The following is a 22,134-nucleotide window of genomic DNA, read 5'->3' on the forward strand; positions in this document are numbered from 1 at the left end:
TAACTTTATTTTGAAAGTTGCTTTTAAAAAATAAAGTTATTATTATCATTGTTCTGTAAATAAAACCTTCAAACGAGGATCTCACTACAGGCATGCTTTGTTTTCTGTGACAGAAAAAGGGAACAGTTTCATTTGTTCCACTTTTCTTTTTACAAAAGAGTTACCCGACTGAAATTTTACTTTTCCATGAAAAAAAATACTACATTAACCTATTGTTATGCAAGTTAATGCAGTAGAGTCCATTTTAAGATCTTGGTCTTGACTTACAGAGCTGTGCACGGACTGGCACCAGCCTACATCTTTGATTTGCTACAGCCCGATGTCCCCAGCAGGTCCCTGAGGTCATCTGATCAGGGCTTACTTGCTATAAAAAATACTAAGAGGAGAACTAAGGGTGACAGAGCTTTTGCCACTGTGGCCCCGAGACTGTGGAACTCTCTCCCCCAAACATTAAGACCTGCGGACTCAGTATCTGTTTTTAAAAAACAATTGTGATTCTGTCTTGAAAGGTGCTATATAAGGTATTTATAAGGTGCTTGAAAGTACATAAACACAGTAGTATAGCACTTCTCTGTAAATGTAATGGTGATTAAGCTCACAGGGACTTTCACCCTTTTTTTAGTCAGCAAATGACGATTGAAGTGTAAAGTGTTAAATGTCAGATAAATATTACACAAAACATACAAATGAACAGGAAGACAAGTATGCTGCTGTGCAACAGGCACACTTGACATCATGTCATATTTTGCGGTGCGTTTTGCACCGAAGCCTACAGCTACGTTTAAACTGATGCCTAAGATGATTGTTTGTGCATTATTACTTAAGCTCACGATTGATTAAAAAGCTGTTCTGAGTGATGGGCATTGCTGAATCAATACATGCTTCTTTAAAAATTCCAAATTTAGCAGTTTTAAAATCATTATCTTACAATTTCTGTCTTTTTGCAATGCAAAAGCTGACCACTAGATGGCGGTTAACACCAACGTTTAACCTTCACCTACATCCTGTTCAAATATTCTCAATGACTTTGCATGTTTATTTATATCAGGGCTGTGTAAGAAAAAGCCACTTTTTTTTTTTTTTGAAATGTAAAACCTACATAGTCTTTTCTACAGTAGCAGATATAATTATGATTTAAACAGCAGTATGTAACTGTTATTCTTTCTGTTTAGTGTCCCTGTCACAATTATTTTAGTACTGTGTAGGTATAATCAAACACACTGGACTTGCTGTTTGCACTTTTTTGTTTTTTAAGTAGTTCAGCCTTACCTTAATTTCACTTATATGTGACACTTTCTATGTAAATTGCTGTGGCAGGGTGATGCACAAAAGTGACAATGGAAATGTGGCAAAACCACCCTGTTATACCCAATTCAAAAGGCTGGTTTGGAACTATTGCATTGGTAGTGCCTGCCAGAATCATGAATTGATCCCTCGCATATTAGCTTAAAACACAATAGATAACATGGTGGGCTGCCTTCTGTGACTCTCAGCTGGTCCCTGATGAAATTATACAGGTATAAGAATAAATTCATAGACAGCAGGTGTCTGGAGGAGGATCAAACTGTAATATATGTTATCAGTGTTAAGCTGTAATTATCTCGACTCCTACAGCTCCTTACATTTCTGCTGTATATTATTTTTAGAATCAGAGCTATCAGTCAGTGTTAAAGCCAGTCTAGTGACACTGACTTAACACGAGTGATAATTATATATCCAATCAGGTAAATATCAGGGTGGTTAACATGCAGAAATAAGCTGGTCATATGCTGCTAGCAGATAAATGCCATTGATTTGGGTAAAGAAAGGCCAAGCTGCAGTGGTTTTTCATGTTGAGGAGATTTATAGTTAAGCTTCAGCTGTGCTAGAATAGCCTTTGACCACCCTCGCGGTCAAAATGAAACTCCCTCGGAGGTCGCTGTCACAGCTGTTGCGTGACCCTGAAGCCATGCCAGAAGCCATTTTAGTATTTCAGCTGAAGTCTTGCAGTTTCTTTTCTTTCTCGCCTTTTCTTTTTTGTTGACAGGGCTGAAATGACTCAGACATGCCCCTAATGTCTTGGCCAAGATGGGTTTATTTAATTGACTGCACTGGAGATGAACCGAGCAAGATTCTTTTTTAATTACACATTGTTTTAATCATCATGTATCTGGACCCAGGACCTGCCTGGGTTGGAGACCAGCGGAAGAAAATGGATGGATGTATCTGTTAGGCAGACATGCACTTGATTTATGAGCCCCACACAAGCTTTATTAGGACTTGGGGCCAGCAAAGATAAGGACCAGAGGTGAGGGACATGTTTTTTATTTAGCCTCATGCTGTTAAAGGAAATGATTCTTGGCGCTTCATCAGTATAACTTGTGATATAATACACAGGGGCTAGAAGTTTGATATTGCATGGAAAAAGACATCCTGTACACGCAAGGCTTGGTCTCTGTGCTGTTTGAGGTCTGTTTACTTCATCAAAATCATTTTTCATGTAGAAAGCTTCTTTTCTTCTTCTCAATACTGTGCAGGAGCCATCATCACTCACAGGTTTCGGCTGAGTGTTGCTCACAAAGAATAAGGGGAGATATGAAGAAAATGAAGCCATGAATAACTAATAAGGAAACGTTGCTAATACTGTGCTATGTTTATCTGCAGCACAGAGTTGCATGAAAGATTCAAAGAGGAGTCGGGCAATTAAATAGCACTTAGGTAAACAGCTTTCAATTACATAAAATTGGTTTCACTGGCGGTAATGCTTTCTTAACTTTACTATGTCCTTTTCTGGCCAATGTACAGCCTGCCATCTGATTATGTCCTGGGTCAATAACGCTACTAAGAGAGATTTTTCAAGGGTGTCAATGAGGCTTGGGCTTGACTTCCACTGTTTTCTAGCCCAGTGACTGGTTACGGCTGAGGGTTCATGCACAGCAGAGTCTGACAGGGTGAGGCAGCCATGTATGGAGGTTTGGAAAAACCTGCTGCAAGCCACCAGGGCTTTCCAGTCCTGACAGATGGCAGCGAGCTGCTCCACAGAAAAAAGCAGAAGGGTGAGGTTGAAGAGTTGGAAGCTGGTGGACATTGGCACATTCCATCTACCATTCTTATCTCAGTATCATGATTCAGCATTAATCAGAGGGGGACGCGCATTTACCACATGCCAAAGAAAGTCTGTTGACATGGTATCATTGTCACAATTGTGTGTCTCTTTGTTTCTTCACCTGTGCTGGAGGATAGTGCAGAGCAACAAAAGACCTGTGGCCCTATGTTCAGACTAGGTGTTAGGTGAACTGTAAGATGCCAGAGAACCACATGAGAATTGTATAACGCAGACTGCTGCACAGCGAAACAGCTCGCGCTGGGAGATGTGCCACTGCATTGTGCCGTATCTCCTGTCCTCTCATCCACTCCTTATCACTAAAGCACTTTCATTTTTGGAGGCAGAGAGCATGTATTTTACAATCCAGTCCCTCCACTTCCTGTAAAAGCAAACCTGTAAAGCATGATATGATGTGTAAAATCTGAAAGTAATACATCTAGTGTTTAGCAGTAATAAAACGCAAGATGGGACAACTTCCATTGGATCATCAGTTTTGACTGTGCAAGTGCATTAAAAGCACTTTATGCCTAGCATTCATCTACTCATGGAGAAAGTTTTAAGGTATTCATATTGATATTTTTTTCAGCTTATATTTTTTCAGCTGTGTTGTTATTCATTGTATACTCATTGTAAAGAAAATGCACAAAGAGATCGATAAGAAAACAACTACTCCAATGCTGTGTTCTTGTAAAAGAAGAGCGGTCTTGGGTGGAGGCAACCATAATACTTTACAGGTGATCTTCATTCCTGGCTGACAATATCAATGTGTCAAGTCTGGCAGATCTCGACAGGCCAGACAATTGGAGGAGTGATGTTGGTGCAAAGTTTGAGACCAGCGACTGCTCTTTAAATGGAATCGGAGAAATCCACACATAAAGTGTTTACAGGGCGAGGGGCGATCTCGCTTGATGATTCCCGCGTGACGGAACAGAGCGCAATATCTGAAAACCTGCTTCCATTAAGGCGAGGCCAGCGGGACGTTCACCAGCGTCATTTCTCAGCTGCTTTTGTCAGGTGTGTCACGCAGGCTCCTGTTTCATTGCTGTGCATCACTTTTTGGGGACAGCTGGGTGAGGAAAGAAATCAATGTCCCTCCTGCTGCAGCCCCATGCACAACTCTGAGCGAAGCCGTATTAAGTACAATTAAAAGGTTTTTCTCTGCTAGTGCTGCTTATAGTCGTTTTTATAATTATAACAGAATAACAAAAGTTCTTCCCCCTGGGTTAGTTTTGATCAGTTATGAAGTATAACTCGTTCACAGTTCTGTACAGCTGATATGTTTGATAGTAATTCGCTAACCGCATTGTGCTTTTACCCCCGTAAATGAGAAGGCTAGAGTGAGTCAAAAAAGACAGATGGACAGAATCAAAGGAAGGAGAGATGAGTTCACAGTAAACAATACTCATTCTATAATTAAGTGACCTGACGGCAATTAGAAGCATTATGTGGGGAAAATTGTTTTTGCGCTTTGACGCGCTGAACCGTGTCTTTGATCCCGCGGTCCTTCTCCACTTATCTATAACTCGCCCCCTCCTTCAATCCATTCCTCTTTATTCAGTTCAACTAGCACATCATCACCTCACTGCTGGGCTGACAGTTACTAAGGAGGTAACAATGGCTAATGCAAGAAAATGGGAATCAGCTTCGGCGCAGCCTTGGCCTTTGCGTCATCTGGGCTCTGCTCGTGGCAAGCGACATAGTCCTGGCAGCGGGGTGATTAATGTGATAGGTGGAATTTGTCTCATTATGTTGACACCGGCTAATAAATGCCTTGTAAACAGCCAGTCACAGCTGTTAATGCATCATCATAATCCAGGATTAGGAGGTGCCAGGCATGGCCAATAAATGCAATTAGGCACTGACAAAATTAATTCGCCCGTACTCTGACTTTCCCGTGCCCTGTCCATTCTCAGGGAAATTCAAGTGTGTCGTGCGATTCTTCACAGAGGATAAACGCGCTGGAAATCTCTCCCATTAAATAAAGAATATCGAACTCCATTTGTGCAAGCTGCAAAAAAAAAAAAAAAAAAAAAAAAAAAAAAAAAAAAGAATTTGTGGAATATCAACTCCGAGTAAGATTGAAATGAAAGCAAATATCTCTGCTTTTCTCCTCTAATCTGCTTGGAATCATAGAATTGCGGACGTGAGAGCCGAGTGTGGAAAGGTAGTGTCACGGACCCAGCTCTGGAGGACTCGGGGTCCGTGAGCAGTTTTGACTCACCTCCCGTTGATATTGTTGTTATTATTATTTTGGTGATGTGTGTGTTTTTCTGCACTGTGCTGTGTTAGTCTGTGTCCCACTCATATGTATAGGCAGGGTATGGGTGTGTATGTCTGCGGGTGTGGCTGGAGGATGGAGCTCAGCCACCTGCAGGCCTGAGGGGTGTGGCCCTGCGGAAGGACTGGCCACACCTGAAGTTCATGCCACACCTGTTGGTGATCAGGGTTCGTCGGGGGAGCTACTTAGGGGAGAGTTGGAGCTCCCACCGGCGCGGGATCATTAAGCTAAGAGCCCAAGTCAGTGTGTAGCATTAGGAAGTGCGGATCGTGTGTGTGTGTGTGTGTGTGTGTGTGTGTGTGTGTGCGCGCGCGCGCGCGCGTGTGTGTGTGTGTGCGCGCGTGCGCGCGCGCGGGTTCAGTGTTAACGACTGCTTCTGTATTGTCCTGCAGGTGAAACGAGGGACCAGAAGGGCAGCACGCACAGGGTGTGCAGTAACACAACAGCGGGGAGCACGAGCACGAGCACAGACGTCGGAGGGAAGCACGCACATGGGGTTCGAGGGAGCAACGGGGAGTTATTGTGTTTACAGCTTTCCACTGTAAATAAAGAGCACTGTTTGCATCGCAGAGTCTGCGTTTTGGGTCCTCCTTTCCCCACATCCCCACGGTCTGCCCTCCAGACCGTGACAGAATGATCCCGCCAACCACCATGGACCCAGCAAACTCAGGAGTTGCCACGGAGGAGAGATCGCTCACGCAGCTATGGGATTACTGCCGGAGCGTAATCCAGGCTGTAGACCCACCCAAGAGACATATACAGGTAGTGTTCTTTTACAATTATCTCTCATCCACTACCTTCACCACGAACATTCTGGACATTAACAAACTTAGGCACCTGGTCGCTAGTTTAAGGGAGAGCTCGAGTTTTGAACTATTTGGCTTGGGTGGTCCGAGCACGGACAGTTCGGCTGCTCTCCTAGAGACTCTTGCCGCTTGGTTTTTCACGCGTCGGCGGAGGGCTTTCCCGTCGATGCTCGCGGCACAATCGTTTGATCCGCCATTACAGAAGGCATGCCGCACTCTCCACCGCCATTCCATTACGCCTCAACCTACTCCTGCGGTTTCAGCCCGGTCAGCTGGCAACGGACCGACAGCACTCATTACCGCAGTGAGTAAACCAGACTATATTGTTTCAATAATAAACCCTGTCATTGACAATCAAAACACAGATGAACAGCGGATTTCCATGCACGCGGCCCCGCCTTCACGGAGGAGAAGGCGTCCTCGCAAGCAGCGTTCAACCACATCCACACTCACTCCTGTGCTGGTCGAAGACTCAGGACCAGCGGCTCTGGACGCCACAGTGAGTAAAATGGACTCTGCCGGTGTTATGAATTCCCTTCCTGTAAACACGAAAATAGAAACTGTTTGCTGTACCTCCAAAGACTCAGAAAATGTTCCCTCTGAGACTGTAAGCTGGGAGCTGGGGAGTTCCGAGCATACAGACCCAAATGACTTTTTGGCTCAGTCTGACCGTATGGAGACGGAGGTTCTCCCCAGGGCTTCCCCAGAGGCCAAACTGGAGGTCTCAGTTGCCTCTGGACCCCTGGAATTTGTTGAGCCAGCTGTAACATTTTCATCCTCTCCACCCTTCATAATAGCCATCTCACCCTCACCTCAGCCTGCTGCCCAGCTGGTAGCTCAGTCTTCAGTCCAGTCAGCCTCTCACCTTCATCCTCAGTTGGAGGTCGATATGCCGGCTGGACCACCTCTGCCATCATTTCACCCATCTGTCCCTGCATCGCTGTCCAGTCTACCGGGAGTAGCTGCCACACCATCGTCGCCTCCGCCCTCTGCAGCCACTTCTTTACCAGAGTTCCGTCCGACTGCAGCAACCACAGTACTCTCGGCTTTGCTGTCCGCATCACCTACTCTACCTTCACCTTCCCCACCTGCGGACACCGCGTCACCATCTTCGCCTCCGGATCATCCATCTGTGGCTGAAGCGCAGCCGGAGATGCCCGCACGGCCAGCCGTGGAGCCCTGCGAGCCAGAGCAGGAGCCCGGAGAGCGGGAGGAGCAGCTCAGCGAGGCGGAGGAGCTAGGCGAGCCGGAGGAGCCCGCACCGCCAGCTGCGGAGCCCTGTGAGCCGGAGGAGCTCAGCATGCCGAAGGAGCTCAGCGAGCGAGGGGAGCCCGCGTCGCCAGCTGTGGAGCTCAGCGAGCGGGAGGAGCCCAGCGAGCCGGAGGAGCTCAGCATGCCCGAGCGGGAGCTCAGCGAGCGGGAGGAGCCCGCGTCGCCAGCTGTGGAGTTCAGCGAGCCGGAGGAGCTCAGCATGCCCGAGCGGGAGCTCAGCGAGCGGGAGGAGCCCGCGTCGCCAGCTGTGGAGTTCAGCGAGCCGGAGGAGCTCAGCATGCCCGAGCGGGAGCTCAGCGAGCGGGAGGAGCCCAGCGAGCTAATGCTGGAGGAGCACAGCGAGCCGGAGCAGCTCAGCGAGCCACCCACTGAGGACCCCGCACCGCTACTGGCGAACCTCAACGAGCCGGAGGGACCGGCGTTGCCGGCAGGGGAGCTCAGCGAGCCTGGTGAGCCCGCGCTGCCACCGGAGGAGCTCGGAGGTCCGGAGGGATCCGCAGAGCCAGAGCTGGAGGTCGGCGTGCCGGAGGGGCCGCCACGTCCAGCAGCCCGGCCGCCACGTCCAGCAGCCCGGCCGCCACGTCCAGCAGCCCGGACGCCATATCGGGAATCGTGGGTTGTGCTGAGGCGGGAGCTGCGACGCCGCCGCCACTGGACACGGGGCAGGTTGCCGGAGGAGCAGCAGCGCCGCTACCGCCACTGGAGCCCGGGCAGGCCGCCTGGGGAGCAGCGCCGCCGCTACTGGGCCCGGGGCTCGCCACCGGAGGGGCAGCAGTGCCGCCGCCACTGGAGCAGTGGCAGGCCCCCAGAACTGTTTTTCTGCTGCTGCCGGACCCGTGGCCGTCCGCCGGAGCTGCAACGTCGCCGCCATTGGACTCGAGGTAGGCCCCCTGAACTCTTGTGAACTCCTGAACTGTTGTGTTGATGGGCCGCCTGAGACTGTTTTGTGGCGTTTTTTTCTTTTTGCTCCGCTGCCGGATGCGCGGTCGGATTTTGGGACTGTGACCTTGGGGGGGTTGTTTCTTTTGTGGTTTTTGGTTCTGGCCCTCCGTCCTGGACCCCCGCCGCCCGCCCTGGGTTGGTTGTGCTGTGGTTTTTGGTTTGTGTTTTTGTTTTCGGGTCGTCGGGAGCCGACCCTTAGAGGGGGGGGGGGTACTGTCACGGACCCAGCTCTGGAGGACTCGGGGTCCGTGAGCAGTTTTGACTCACCCCCCGTTGATATTGTTGTTATTATTATTTTGGTGATGTGTGTGTTTTTCTGCACTGTGCTGTGTTAGTCTGTGTCCCACTCATATGTATAGGCAGGGTATGGGTGTGTATGTCTGCGGGTGTGGCTGGAGGATGGAGCTCAGCCACCTGCAGGCCTGAGGGGTGTGGCCCTGCGGAAGGACTGGCCACACCTGAAGTTCATGCCACACCTGTTGGTGATCAGGGTTCGTCGGGGGAGCTACTTAGGGGAGAGTTGGAGCTCCCACCGGCGCGGGATCATTAAGCTAAGAGCCCAAGTCAGTGTGTAGCATTAGGAAGTGCGGATCGTGTGTGTGCGCGCGGGTTCAGTGTTAACGACTGCTTCTGTATTGTCCTGCAGGTGAAACGAGGGACCAGAAGGGCAGCACGCACAGGGTGTGCAGTAACACAACAGCAGGGAGCACGAGCACAGACGTCGGAGGGAAGCACGCACATGGGGTTCGAGGGAGCAACGGGGAGTTATTGTGTTTACAGCTTTCCACTGTAAATAAAGAGCACTGTTTGCATCGCAGAGTCTGCGTTTTGGGTCCTCCTTTCCCCACATCCCCACGGTCTGCCCTCCAGACCGTGACAGGTAGAGGAACCAGCACGTGTGAATAACTAAAAGCAACAAAAAACAAAGTGTGAAAGTGTCAGAAAGTTGAAACTCATCATGCAAATGTTGCATTTCACTCTTGCATTTCAATATCTCTCGGAAGGAAGACGAGACAGGTGACTTTTAAATGTGACTGGTCATTAGAGAGGTCACCAAGGCAGCCATTAGCTTCCTGTCACTCATCTCCGTCATGCCTCATCGCTGAAAGTTGCGATGCATTTCTTCACGTTTTCACTCACCCAGCTTATTTTTAGCACCTGGGTGCTTTGGTGCAATGTTTTTTTCCAAAGATTTTAAAAGACACACCTCCCCCACCATCCTCAGCACTGTTCAGCCCGTCTTATTACCAAAGTGATGGTCAATTGAGATGATCAATTTGCATAATGGAGCATTAAATTGGGCCCATCACACCCACCTCTCGGCAGCTTGCTACCATGGAGGACTCACTAAAAATGGCAATTGCTCTTGAACGGGGGACATGTATCCTCCTTGCTGGAGTATCTTTGCAGGCAGAGGCATTTGGCTGGTGTATAAAAGCACCAGCCACTGAATAATGTAGGCTCTTATTCATGAGTAATCTGTTACCAGACTGAAAAGCTCTTGCTAAAGGTGAGTTCAAGAATGAGAGAGAATATTTAAGCTAAAATGTTACAGCTGAATCAAAACTCTGATTTAAATTTGGTACCTTTTTTATAGCTGCTTTGATACAGGACAAAAAGCTCTCATTAAAATTTCCTTTTACATAAATCCGGCTTAAATTCTTTTTTTTTTTTTTTTTTTTTTAAAGGAACATTTTTATCAGTGTCAAAAATAGTTCCAGCCCCTGTGCCGCGTGTCCACATTAGCTTAATTCTGCCCAGTGACCAGTGGTCATTTCTCAGACACAGAGCAGATCGTTTTGATTAACACCCACCAAGGAAATTTAAGACCGTTATCACAGGCAGATTAGTTGAGCGTTTTAGAAGCATGTCAGCGCCTAAGGACCTGTGACAAATTGCATCCAAGGAGCTGCTCGGATCTGAGGCCGACGGATTGTGATTGATGTGTATGCTGCGTGAGTGGCAGGGAAGAATGAGATGGAGGCCATGACGGCTCTATCTGTACCATGTTGCCTTTGAGGGGTTTCCTCCAGGGGTTAGCACTGTGGACACAACAATGAGGCAGAAGCTCCTTGGTTTACAGGTTTTGTTAACTGGCCGTTTGTAAGTGCCCATTTGGCACGTTGAGATTTGGTAGCTGGCAGTTAAAGCAGATTTCATGAAACTGAGTGCACCACAAAAATGGACTCTGGTGTTTATGCTCTAAAACACACACACACACACACACAAATTCTTTATCATTTGATACAGGAGTGTATAACACATTTATCACATTGGTGAGGGCATCTGGCATATAAGTGATTTACTCGTGTCATGAATACTAACCGGGAAACTTTAATTCCCATGTGCGAGTGCTACCTTTCATCCCGCCACAGGCAGCCTGCTGGACCGCTGGCAACCTATCAGCCGTCACTTGACAGGTGATTGACATTAAAGAACTGAGGGATTCAGAGGTAGTTGTGGGCAATGATCTGATGTGTTTTTATGAAGCTTTTGACGGATATTTTTGTGACATTGCTGTTGGATGAAAAAAGGCTGTGGAATGTAATTTGGCATTTTGACAAGAGGTTTTCTCAGAGGAACTGACTGAGGACAGGCTATTTACAAATATTTACAAAATAAATTGCTCTCCAAGAGGAGCTTCTTAAAAGATTTTGGGCCCTTTGATTGACCTGTTGTGACCATGACTAGAATAGTGGAGTATTTAAAAAAGTTTAAAATGATAAATCTGACTTGAGTAAGTTATAGTCAGTTATTTAGTTATGAAAGAGAGAAGTGCACAGCATGATTCTGTGTGACTCTACATGTGCATGTTCTTGCATGTGGTTGTCTGGACTGTAGGTGTGTATGCAAATGTGCTCTTCAATTCTGCCCATATGTGTCTCTGTGGGTGAGCCGGCAAGCCTGTCTGGATCTGTTTTGTCTATGTGTGTCTCTGTTTAGAGCCGTACGCAGCCTGGTTGGTGGGGGGATTAATTGGTAAGGCTCTGCATGCATGAGTGCGATCTAATTTACTTCCATCAGTTGATACACAATAGTAAAGGTCCCTAAACAGGCAGTGATGAAATACATCTGAAGGTCTTATTCCCATCCAGTTTCTAGTCTGGTTAGAGCAAGTACAACCTAGTGGCTCCACTCAAGACTGTCACTGAAGCCAGAGCCAAAAACATCCTGATATCTGACTGGAATCTAACACTTTCCTCATTTCATTTTAAATGTCAGGCCCGAAAGACAACATGGTTGAGTATTTGCTCCTCTACGCTCCAGATCCATACCATTAGCATAAATGGGGAATCAATTATTCCAGACTTGATGGAGCTGATTATGCAGGGACAATAAAGGCAGAAAGGAGTCATAATTACAAGATGAACGTGTTGGTATTTCATGACTGAATCGATAAAAACCCGATAAGAACTGCAGGAAACTTGGGGAAGCTGTCTGACCCGTTTTGCACATCTTTGTGAGCACACCATCCTTGCACTGCACGGCAACATGGACGAACTCAACAGCTCCCCAGCAACTGTTCCCCCACTTCCCACTCACATGCCCTCTCTCAAGGCACAAACAAGACAGTCATCACGCGTGCACGCTACAGAAATGTTGACTCCCCAATTTACATCCGATGTCAAACTTAACCGGTGTGTCAGACTCTTCGTGCTGCTGCCCATTTGATGATAATATCCAGCCCAACTCTCTGTGGGCTGAGGAATACAATTCAAATGGCTTTATCTCCTGAGGCAGAGGTGCTGTGATGTGCCAGGCACTTAGCAGCACAGCCCACAAACCGCTAGTGCACAGAAGTAGGGCTTACCACTTCCATGTCATGCCTGTCAGAATGAGAGAGGAGGTAACGGGGAGGCAGATAGAGTGAGGAAAGGAAATATGTGTGAAAGAAAAGGGGGTGGGGAAAGGGTGCAGCTACAAGTTTTATCTGTAGTGTCACTGCTGAGTAAAAAAAAAAGAAAAAAGAAGAAAACCTCACCTCACAAAATTGTCTGCTGGATGCCAGGGGAAATGCCACAGAGGTGGTATTAAAAAACCACAAATGACTCCTGCTAAATGCTCACATCTTTTACACAAATGAGGAGCAGAAGCACTCTCGAAGCCATTAACCCTTTTACCAGAACCAGCCCTCATTCCTCATTTCCCATTTATGAATCCAACAGGCCACTAAGCAATTCAAGTAGAATCACACTTGTCCTTCACTTTAAGAGCCCGCTGGAGTTATGGTGGGAAAGAAACACAGGCAAGTCCGCTGAATTACTACCGAGTCATAAAAAAATCAAACGAGTTCTAAGAAGTTATGACTTGTTTACATAGCTAAAAACAGCATCCTCTTTTGAGGGTGACTTTTAAGGCTTTCTTGTAGTACCAAGGTAATAATGTTCACTGTATCGCCGCGAACAAGCAGCACGTATATGTACGGTCCAGTGTGAGCAGGAATCTGTGTGAGATCAGACACCACTTCGTCATTTCTGCACTGCCGTCCCACAGCTTCCTTTGAAGTGCCTGGCTGCAAAGAATAATGAGGATACAAGGTCATTTAGGATGCGCTGAGTACCAGCTACCAGCCCCCACACACACACACTCGCACACAGGAGAGAGAAAGTTCTCTGAAATCACTAAAGAAGATCTAGAGAAATGGTTAGAGTAAGAAGGAGAGAGTAAGACTGAAGAATTCAGGCAGAGATGTGAGTCGAGGAGGTAGTGAGAAGGAGAGCGATAGATACGGCGCTTGATATTTCAAGAGCTGTATCTATATTCAAGGTAGTTGCAGGGAGCAGACAGAGTCAAATGAAATGTGAAGCATTGTGACTGGGTGAAAATGCTCAAAGTTCAGGAAAACATGATGATCTGACTGCTTAAGAACTGGCTATCACCGCGAAATAAAATGTGAGATGAAAAAGCACAAGCTCGGTTGTTGATGCCAGCGGGACGAATACAAAGCACCGTCTAAGAAATGCAGTACTTTATTATAAAACCGGTACCGGTTGTGCAAAAATGATGGTGGCATGCTTGTTTTCTTGATGGACATAAGAATGAATATGATCTAATGGTGTAGCGTCCAGCTGCTGGAAACCTGAGTTTCCTCCACCACTGCAGCTCCAACCCCAACATTCCTTGTAAATCATGCCACATTGCTGCCACCTTTTGAGACAGCTGGGCGCAATTGTCTCTGGCAGATGTCAAGGCATCCTGGCAAAGCAACATAAATCTGGGACAGTCGGGGTCGAGAGACAGACAGGACAGCTTCTAAACAAACACCGCCACAAGAGGACACTGTTGATGTACCAGCCTGTGGTCTTGTTTATTAATATTGATGTCCCCACCTTTTTTTTTAGAATTTCAAACTACTTGAATTTAACATAACACGTTTTAGATGAAAAGGTAAGTGGGAAAATGTTTTCATCATCATTGCTAAATTGGGTTATTAAATAGTTGAGAGGCCTCTTATTTCATACAGTGTCTGAGAGCGGATCTGTGCGTGGAATATAGCGAGGGGGCTATATGGCTAGCTATTTCACTCTCTAATAACCTTTGTTGAAATGAGAGTTTTGGGGATTGAGATAACAAACGATTATCATTCTGCGTCATTGTGATAAGCATGCAAAGAAAACTACTGAGAGACACAGGGCATTGCCAATTATGAATATGAAAACCTATTCATTGAGCCAAGCCCCATTCTTTTCAGACTGTAACAGCCTGACACAATAGATATCCTCTACTGATTCCCAAATGACTTCCTGTCACGTTGATACAGATACAGGTTTCGCTGAAGTCCATGGGTGTGGTAAATTATAAATATGGATGTCTAATCACTGAGCACAAACTATCGGTGCATTATTCTCTCGCTCCCATAAATATCCAGCCACATTCATACTCATACATGCAGCAAGCATGCCCATGAGGGGGTGTAATTATAAATGAAGGCACCTAAAAGAAAGCCCAGACTGCTTTCTCGCTCTGAAAGTGTTGTGTAATATACGCACGCGCTGTCTCTCAGTATTGCAGTCAAACAGATGTCAGTATGGTGTATTTTACATGCCATTATACAAGCAATGAGCATATATTTCCATAAATATCCTATCATACTAATATAAAACGAGCTTTAGTGCACATGACTGCGATAGTTTATCAGTTTGGATGCTCAAATGCCGCGTTTCCTCCCAGCAGACCCATTTAACCCACTCTTTATGTACATGCACTCATGGGTTTATTGGAAATTCTGTGGGCAGGTGAAGTATCAGTTTATCAGCAATTTTCTTCTTTATTTCTTGTTCATGCTCAGACACAAACAGCTTTGTGAGAGGGTTCGAAACCGCCGGGTCCTTGAACTGTTTATGAATCAGATAAAACATTTTGCTTGCTCGCTATACATAAGTGCACGCTGTTTCAGCAGTGATGTACAATAAAAGAAAACTCTTTTTCACAGTTCGTATTCCAGAGGTCCGTGCCTTTACTGTTTGTGATTCACATGCATCCCTCAGGCAGCATACACCGATCAGTCTGCGATTTAGAAATGTCACTGACCCGTTCGAGTTAAAAATGTGAAGCCAAGAAGTCCTGACCAAGCAAAAGATTCTGAGTGCAGTGGATGTCCTCATAGCTGTATTATAATACCAATTTGCTTACCACTAATCCATTAGAAACACTGTAATTTCACCAAGCTTTAATGCCAATCCTGAAATTAAATATCAGGATTCAGCTGATATCTGCTGCTGCAGCCGCCCAGCTAAAATAGGGGTGTGTTACACTCTTGCTTTCTGACCTCTGTATGTTGCTCCATATGCCTCCTATCCACTTTCCACCTGGGTTCAAGGCTTCTCCTCTCTCCATCACAGAGCAGGCTCCTATGATTGCATGCTGAATGCGTCAGTGTATATGTGTGTGTGTGTGTGTGTGTGTGTGTGTACTGGCATTACTTATGTTGTGGGGACATTTCTGTTGAGGGAAATAAAAAAAAGACCCTCTTATAATAATAATAATAAAAAACAAATAAATTCGATTTTAAGGTGAAAAGTTTGTTTAAGGTTCGGGTAAAGGTTATGGTGATTATCAAAAAAAGTGTAAACCACTGTAATGTCCCCTGAAGTGATGGAAACACAGCTGAGTGTTTGCTGAAGTGTTTGTGTATGCACAGCTGTCAGGGCGGTGGAGCACAAATCGTGGTATATCTGGATGGGTGTTGATTTTTAAAAGCTTTTGGAAGGCCGATTCATGACAGTGATATTTTTAAGCTCAAGCTGCTGGTGCTTGTGTTATACACATTCATTTACTTGTTTCCTTTCCTTTATTAGTCTATGTGCAAGAAGAAATACACAATTAGCACAATGCCATCTGAGCTGGTTACAGCCAGAATGAAGACCTTGTGGTGTTTTGTTGAAAGAATATAACTCCTGCTTTTATTTAGACATTCCTTGGAGTCTGATAGTAATGTACATGTACATGTAATGTACTGATAGTAAAGATTCTCTGAAAGTTCACTGGGATTAGGCACAAATAGTCTAAGTGGTGCGTCCCTGTCCACTAGTTCAAGATTCCTTGTGTCAGTGGTTCCTAAACTCCACATCTGGGGGCTCCTTAAACAAACTCGACACTTCTTCAAGCCAACCAGATCATGCTTTTCAGTTCCTGAAGGAATAAACTGAGAAGGAATAAATGTATTTATTTTTCTTGAAATATTTACAACTTTAGTCAACAATAAAGTGATGTAATTATCACAGTTAAACTTAAAAAAACAACAACAACAACAACTTTCAGGGTTAAAAAAATAAGCAGAATGAAACTGGAAATTTAAAAACTTTTACTGTCAACACACTGCATAAAATATGGATGCAGCATTCTGGGTATTAATCACTGGTTTGTGGAGAGCTGTTTTGAAGTATGGAGTGTAACATTGTGGCTGTTGCCTCTTCATTTTTAGCATAACTGGCTGCAGGACCGGTGAGCTTATGTTACAGACCCTTGAAAATTCACAAGAATCGGTACTTGCTCTACAGTGTTGGTATGTGTTATGTTTCTGAGCCTCCTCAACTCCTCTGTGGATCATCATTTTCATTAGTTAACCTAAACCTTTCTTTCTTAATGCAATTTTGATGCATTGTGAACTGGGTCAGCGAATGGGTTCCTAATGCTTTTAAGATGATGTGGTTACTTTCAGTAAAAGGTAGTTGACATTTCATCTTGCATAGCATCAGTTGTGATAAAACCCACTTTAATAAGTGGGCTGTTCAGTGGGCTGTGGTGTGTACATTTTGCTTTAAGCCTGTCTTTTGCTAGTTCCAAAAATCATATCATGCTAACCAAGCCAGCTAGTCAGCGCTAACATTAGCTTATAACTCCGAGAGATTCCTTCCTCTTCTCCAACATCTTCTCCAAAACCAACACCTTTGGGTGTCAGAGTTTCTGATAATGCATAGAACTTGATAAAGTATAAAAAAAATTAAATTATTAAAAAAAACCCAACCTTTATAACCTACATGAAATTTGACATTGGCTAGCGAAACTAGAAAAAGAGTAAATTATGCTGTAAAGCTGGGCATTTTTTTTTTTAAAGGTGCAGCTTTTCACTTCCTGTTTGGCTGTACAGTGGCTTAAGAGTTAGCGCTTGACAGTAACAGGAATCTGAATGTCCTGCCGGTGAGGGTTTTGAGACCTTTGGTGTCTCCTATCACAATAAATATGCTAGGTTAGAGCTGTCGAGGACACTGAAAAGAGATTACGAAGCTCCTGGAATTTCACTTCCTAATTAGAAAAGGTATAAAAAATAGTTGGGGAGCCTAACTGGCTGTTTCACATAGCAATTTTATGTGAGCTCTATTGGGAACTGGGCTTCTACTTTATTTAGGTTGAGTTTGGGCAGTTTTCCCTTGTAAGTCAGGGGCTAATGATAGAGGGTGTTGAAAGCTGCAGCCTAGAAGATAAATGTAAATCCTATTGAAGCTAATTGTGATATTGAGCTAGACAAATAAAATTGAATTGACATGACTTAATTTGGGACAGTTTATTGAATAAAGTTTGTAATTCTTTGGCTGTGTGAGTTTTGGCAGGTTTAGCAGTCTGCGACTCCTGCAGCTGATAATTAACATCCCCACCACAATCATATCAGCAGTGGACAATGCTGGCAGTTTTCAGAATTTTCTGCTGCTCAGTAAGTTCTCCACATATAATATTGCTTAAATCCCAAATATTGTGTTAAATTGTATTGTATTGTCCCGTTTATTTGCCTGATTTTGCAGAATAATTGAATGCGAATGCAGTGTGTGTGTGTGTGCTTCTCTCTGCCTCTTCCTTTTGTGTGCACAATTTTAAGAGCTTGTGTGTCTGTGTGTGCGCATGTGTGCATTAGCAACTGACATAGCTGTCAGCTTGGCTGGTGCCCAGGAAGCCACATCCAAATATTCACAGCTGTTGGGCCAATCCTCTGTGGCAATCCTGACACACTTTTGTTTTGAAATACATGCTAACAATTAATTCTGATTCCATTATGGAGTAACTCCAAATCATGTTGGTTATACGGGGGAAGAGCAGGAAACGATGAACATTAGAGTCTCATTACAATGCCTTTGATGAGTTCATCACATCAGGGTTGGCTAATGAGTTTGAAAGGCAAGTGTCTGCTTTGCTCAGGGCTTGCTGACAGCAACAAAAGCCTGTGAGCCCTCTGTGGTGATGCCTTAGTTGTGGAGTAGCCTTGTCAGGATTTGACAGTTCTGCACAATAGAAATACTATGCGAAATGCTCTCTTTGTTTTGAGCTAATCAGCATGAAAGCGATCAATGATTTTTTTGAAATGATTTCCACTAGTCAGTTGATTCATCGTCTTTTTTGTGCTTTGTGTGCATCTGGTTTTAGGGTATTTGTGATATTATCTGAATCTATGAGTCCCTTCATCTGTGCCACCTGCTCTTGCTATTAGGGTCTGCATCAATCCAACTTCTTCAGTCCAGATACAGATATCTTGGCTTTAGGGCTTTGGGTAATGGCTCATATGAGTACTGATCCAACTAGTGTTACATAAACAACCTCTATTCATCACACAGTGAGGAAGAAAGTCTGAAATCCTTTGTCTACATAAAGCTCAGCAAAACTGAAAAACAAAATGCAAGAAAATGGTGAATGTCCAGTTGCTAAAATTGCATCCATTATAATAAACAATGTCAGTCTTTTTCACTGCATGCATCTACCTCCATACAGAGCGAAACAGAAAAGAAACAACTGCAAGTGTAATAAAAGCTTTTACAGTCCCATTTGGTCAGTGGTTGCTTTTCATCGACAGCTACAAACAAACCAAACTTATCGGTATAATCAGATGACACAGTAGGGCTGTGCGATATGAACAAAATCTCATATCCCGATATAAGAATTCTATCGTCCCGATAACGATATAAATCACAAAAATGTAACATTTTCTGTAAAGTCTGTGAATCTCGGGCAGCTCGACTTGTGTGAAGTGTTTCCAGCTGCGCGTCATGTAGCTGGAGTCGAGTGTTTTAACCGATGCATGAAACGATACATTTTTAGACATAAGTTTTAACGGCCGCCATTTTCTTTGTGAGTATTTATTACACGGCGTGCTGCGGGGAAAAGCCTGTTCTAACGTTTGAGTCTAAGGTTTATTTTTTAGCACCTGGCGGCTCTTTTTTACTTCTCATCTGTAAATAATCTGCTCTTTCACGTGATTCAGTTTATTTTGAAAAGTCTCAACAGGATCTTGAGCTTTATTGTGAAAGGTTTATGTGGAACATAAACAAGCGGACACGCGAAGGTGTTACCGTCGGTGCTGCTAACCACAACGCATAAAACAGGCGCTTGTCCGTCAGCAGTGTGGTTATATAAAATATAAGAGAAAGAGGAAATGAATATAGCCACTACAGTGATCATCAAAATAATGAAAAAATATTGCTGTAAACAGTTTATTTTGCGACACCACGAAACAAACGATAGCATAAAATGAAACGATAGACGTTTTTATATCGTCATCCGATATATATCGTTATATCGAACAGCCCTATGACACAGTGCACTTAGAAAAACACAGGACTGAGTGGTTGTGCTCCATAAAGCGGCCTGCAGTTGCAGATATTTGATTACCGGTAAGCTGTTTAAGTCAGTCTGTTTCTCTTTGGAGTTGTCCACACTTCAGTGCATTAAGAAACATGCTTGATATTGGTCTTGAAATACTGTCCTCCACACTTGTATCCATATATTGTAATTTATCAACCCCTTTCCTGACTCACTGTAGGAGTGGCATTCGGTGGCTTTTTACAGAAAAGCAGGCAACGTCAATGACCCTAAATCTTCGTAATGAGTAATTCAGCTGTTTAACACAGCAACGGGATACGTTGCCATACCATTTCATCATTTTCTGCTGCCTGCTTTTCTCTGCCTGACAGTCTCTCCTGCATCTTTGTACACTCTGCCTGGATGTCTTCACCTTTCTGCACTCAACACTCCTTCTTGTTGCCGTTATTTTTTAAATATATTATACAGAAAAATAAATCCTTATTAGAAACATTATTTATAATAAGGATATTACATCTGGATAAAACTAAGCATATCCTGTCAGTCAGTATGATTTCTTATATGTGCAAAAATGGTGCACACGTGTACCTTTATGTGTCTCCCAGGATGGCAGGATAAAAGGTATGTTTGTTTTTTTATAATTCAAGTATTTATTAGATTTTGCATTTTATAACAGCAAATACAAAGATGCAGCAACCAAAAGCAAGAAGCAAACAAACAAAAAAAACAACAAAACAAAACAAAAACAAAACAAAACAAAAACAGTGAGGTTTTAACATCTGTTGTATTAAGCGCAAATGTCCAAGTCAGGTAGACATGTAGGTGCAAAAATTGTCCCACTGTTCCACCGCAGCTTCCATCACATGATGTAACTTTCCCAACATCTTTTCGCACGCAACATTCCCAATCATTCTTTCTTTCCACATTTTAAGCGTTGGAGTATGGGAGTCCTTCCAGTGTTCCAAAATGACACGGGCACATGTTACCAATGCAGTACTTAACACTCTAAACTGGTGTTTATTTAATTGCGGCACTTCTCCTTTGTCTCCTAGCAGACATAATTTAGGTGATCTGGGTAGGTTACAAAGTGTCCCCCCCTGCAAATAATTCAGTACAGTGTTCCAAACTGGAAAAAGGTATGTTGTAACTGCAAACTCTTTTGAATCCCTAGGCAGTTTCATATGTCGTGACCTGCACCTGCAAATGTATCTACGCATAGCTGTTCAAGCACAGGTATAATTGCTTGCAACAGTGTTAGCCTCGTACACCGGTTAGATCAGAGGCTGTATGTAGAGTCACTGCAGATTAGTGTAATTCAGGCTTTAGTGATCCTGCTAACAGACATTTGTGCATGTGTGTAACAGCACGGGGATAGCAAATGCGCAGTTAGCTGGCACACTGGTCTCCACTACTCTCTCACCAATAAACAAAGGTTTATCCATCACCAACCTTGCCCAGCAAGACAACGTCAGCCATGTCCACAGTGACAAGAGAAGCTAGCTTTCCGAGACAAAAGTACTCTGTGGCCACATGATGGCAGCAGTTTACAGGAAGGATGCAAACAGGCACATACGCTAGTCTGAGATGAAAGAAGGGATTGCTTTCACTCTGATATGTTTAAATTAATTTCAGTTTTTAGATTTCAGGGACAAGCTCTGCTCCCCCTGTTTGTATGGGCTGAATACTCAATGACTATAGATTGTTTTATTTTCTTTGCTTGTCTGAAATATGTTGAGAGTATCTGGTTATGAAGGTGGTGTGGGCATTTTAAAACATTTCAAGTTGGCCACTTTATTGCAGTATATTATGTAAACAATGTCCTGTATATTAAGCTGTGCATTGTACTGAATTACTGGCCTTTTAACTTTACTTGCTTACAGTAAGTTTTCTGTACTGTTTCTTGTAATGAACTTTTTGTATGTACAGTTCTGCTGCGGAGCTTAACGACTTCTGGGGTCGTTAATGTTTAACATCAAATTTAAATGGTCTAAACTTATAAAGAACATTTTAACCTCTCTGATGGTAAAATGGTGGAAAAGTCCCTCTGGGCTGAGCGAAAGAGGCTTCTGCAAATGACTCAAAGTATGAGGGGCTCTAATGAGTGATGTGAAGGCGGAGCATAAGTTGGACTAGCAGATTGGTGTGTTGGCATCAGCAGTCATGTGGGCATTGTATTGAACTGTTGTGGTGAAGGGAGAGCTGAGCTGAAAGGAATAGTTTACCAGACCATTTACATTCCAGCCCTCAGCTATGGCTATGAGAACTGGGTAATGACTGAAAAGTAAGTCCACGAATACAAGCGTGTGAAATGAGTTTCCCACATAGGGTGTCTGGGCTCAGCCTTAGAGATAGGATGAGAAGCTTAGACACCCAGAGAGATCTTGGAGTAGAGCTGCTGCGTTTTTGTGTTGAAAGGAGCCTTTTGAGGTGGTTTGGGCATCTGGTTAGGATGCCTTTTGGGCATGTCCCCTTGGAGATTTTTCATGCATGCCAAAGAGAGATTATATATCTCATCTGGATTGGGAACGCCTCTGAACCCCCAGGAGAAACTGGAAAGTGTTGCAGAGGAGAAGAACATCTGGAATATTTTGTTTAACCTGCTGCCACCATCACCTGACCTTGAATAAGCAGAAGACGGAGGGATGGATGGATTTAACCTTAACTACAAAACACACAACAATGTGTTTATCATCTCATGTTCACACACAAACAGACAAACCATTGGC

General features: G+C 44.3%; 1 protein-coding gene across 1 annotated transcript; it reads left to right on the forward strand.

Annotated features, from left to right (window-relative positions):
• Positions 1 to 3,794: 3,794 nt before the first annotated feature.
• On the forward strand, positions 3,795 to 8,528 carry LOC146653225 (uncharacterized). Its single transcript, XM_085382282.1, has 2 exons — positions 3,795 to 5,602; positions 5,756 to 8,528. The coding sequence occupies exon 2, from the start codon at positions 5,997 to 5,999 to the stop codon at positions 8,343 to 8,345; it is 2,349 nt and encodes a 782-aa protein (XP_085238408.1). The 5' UTR covers positions 3,795 to 5,602; positions 5,756 to 5,996; the 3' UTR covers positions 8,346 to 8,528.
• Positions 8,529 to 22,134: the final 13,606 nt, after the last annotated feature.

Source organism: Rhamphochromis longiceps, linkage group LG15 (assembly GCF_057381845.1).
Source record: "Rhamphochromis longiceps isolate RC_006_pf linkage group LG15, R_longiceps_female_GT1.1, whole genome shotgun sequence".
Classification (NCBI taxonomy): domain Eukaryota; kingdom Metazoa; phylum Chordata; class Actinopteri; order Cichliformes; family Cichlidae; genus Rhamphochromis; species Rhamphochromis longiceps.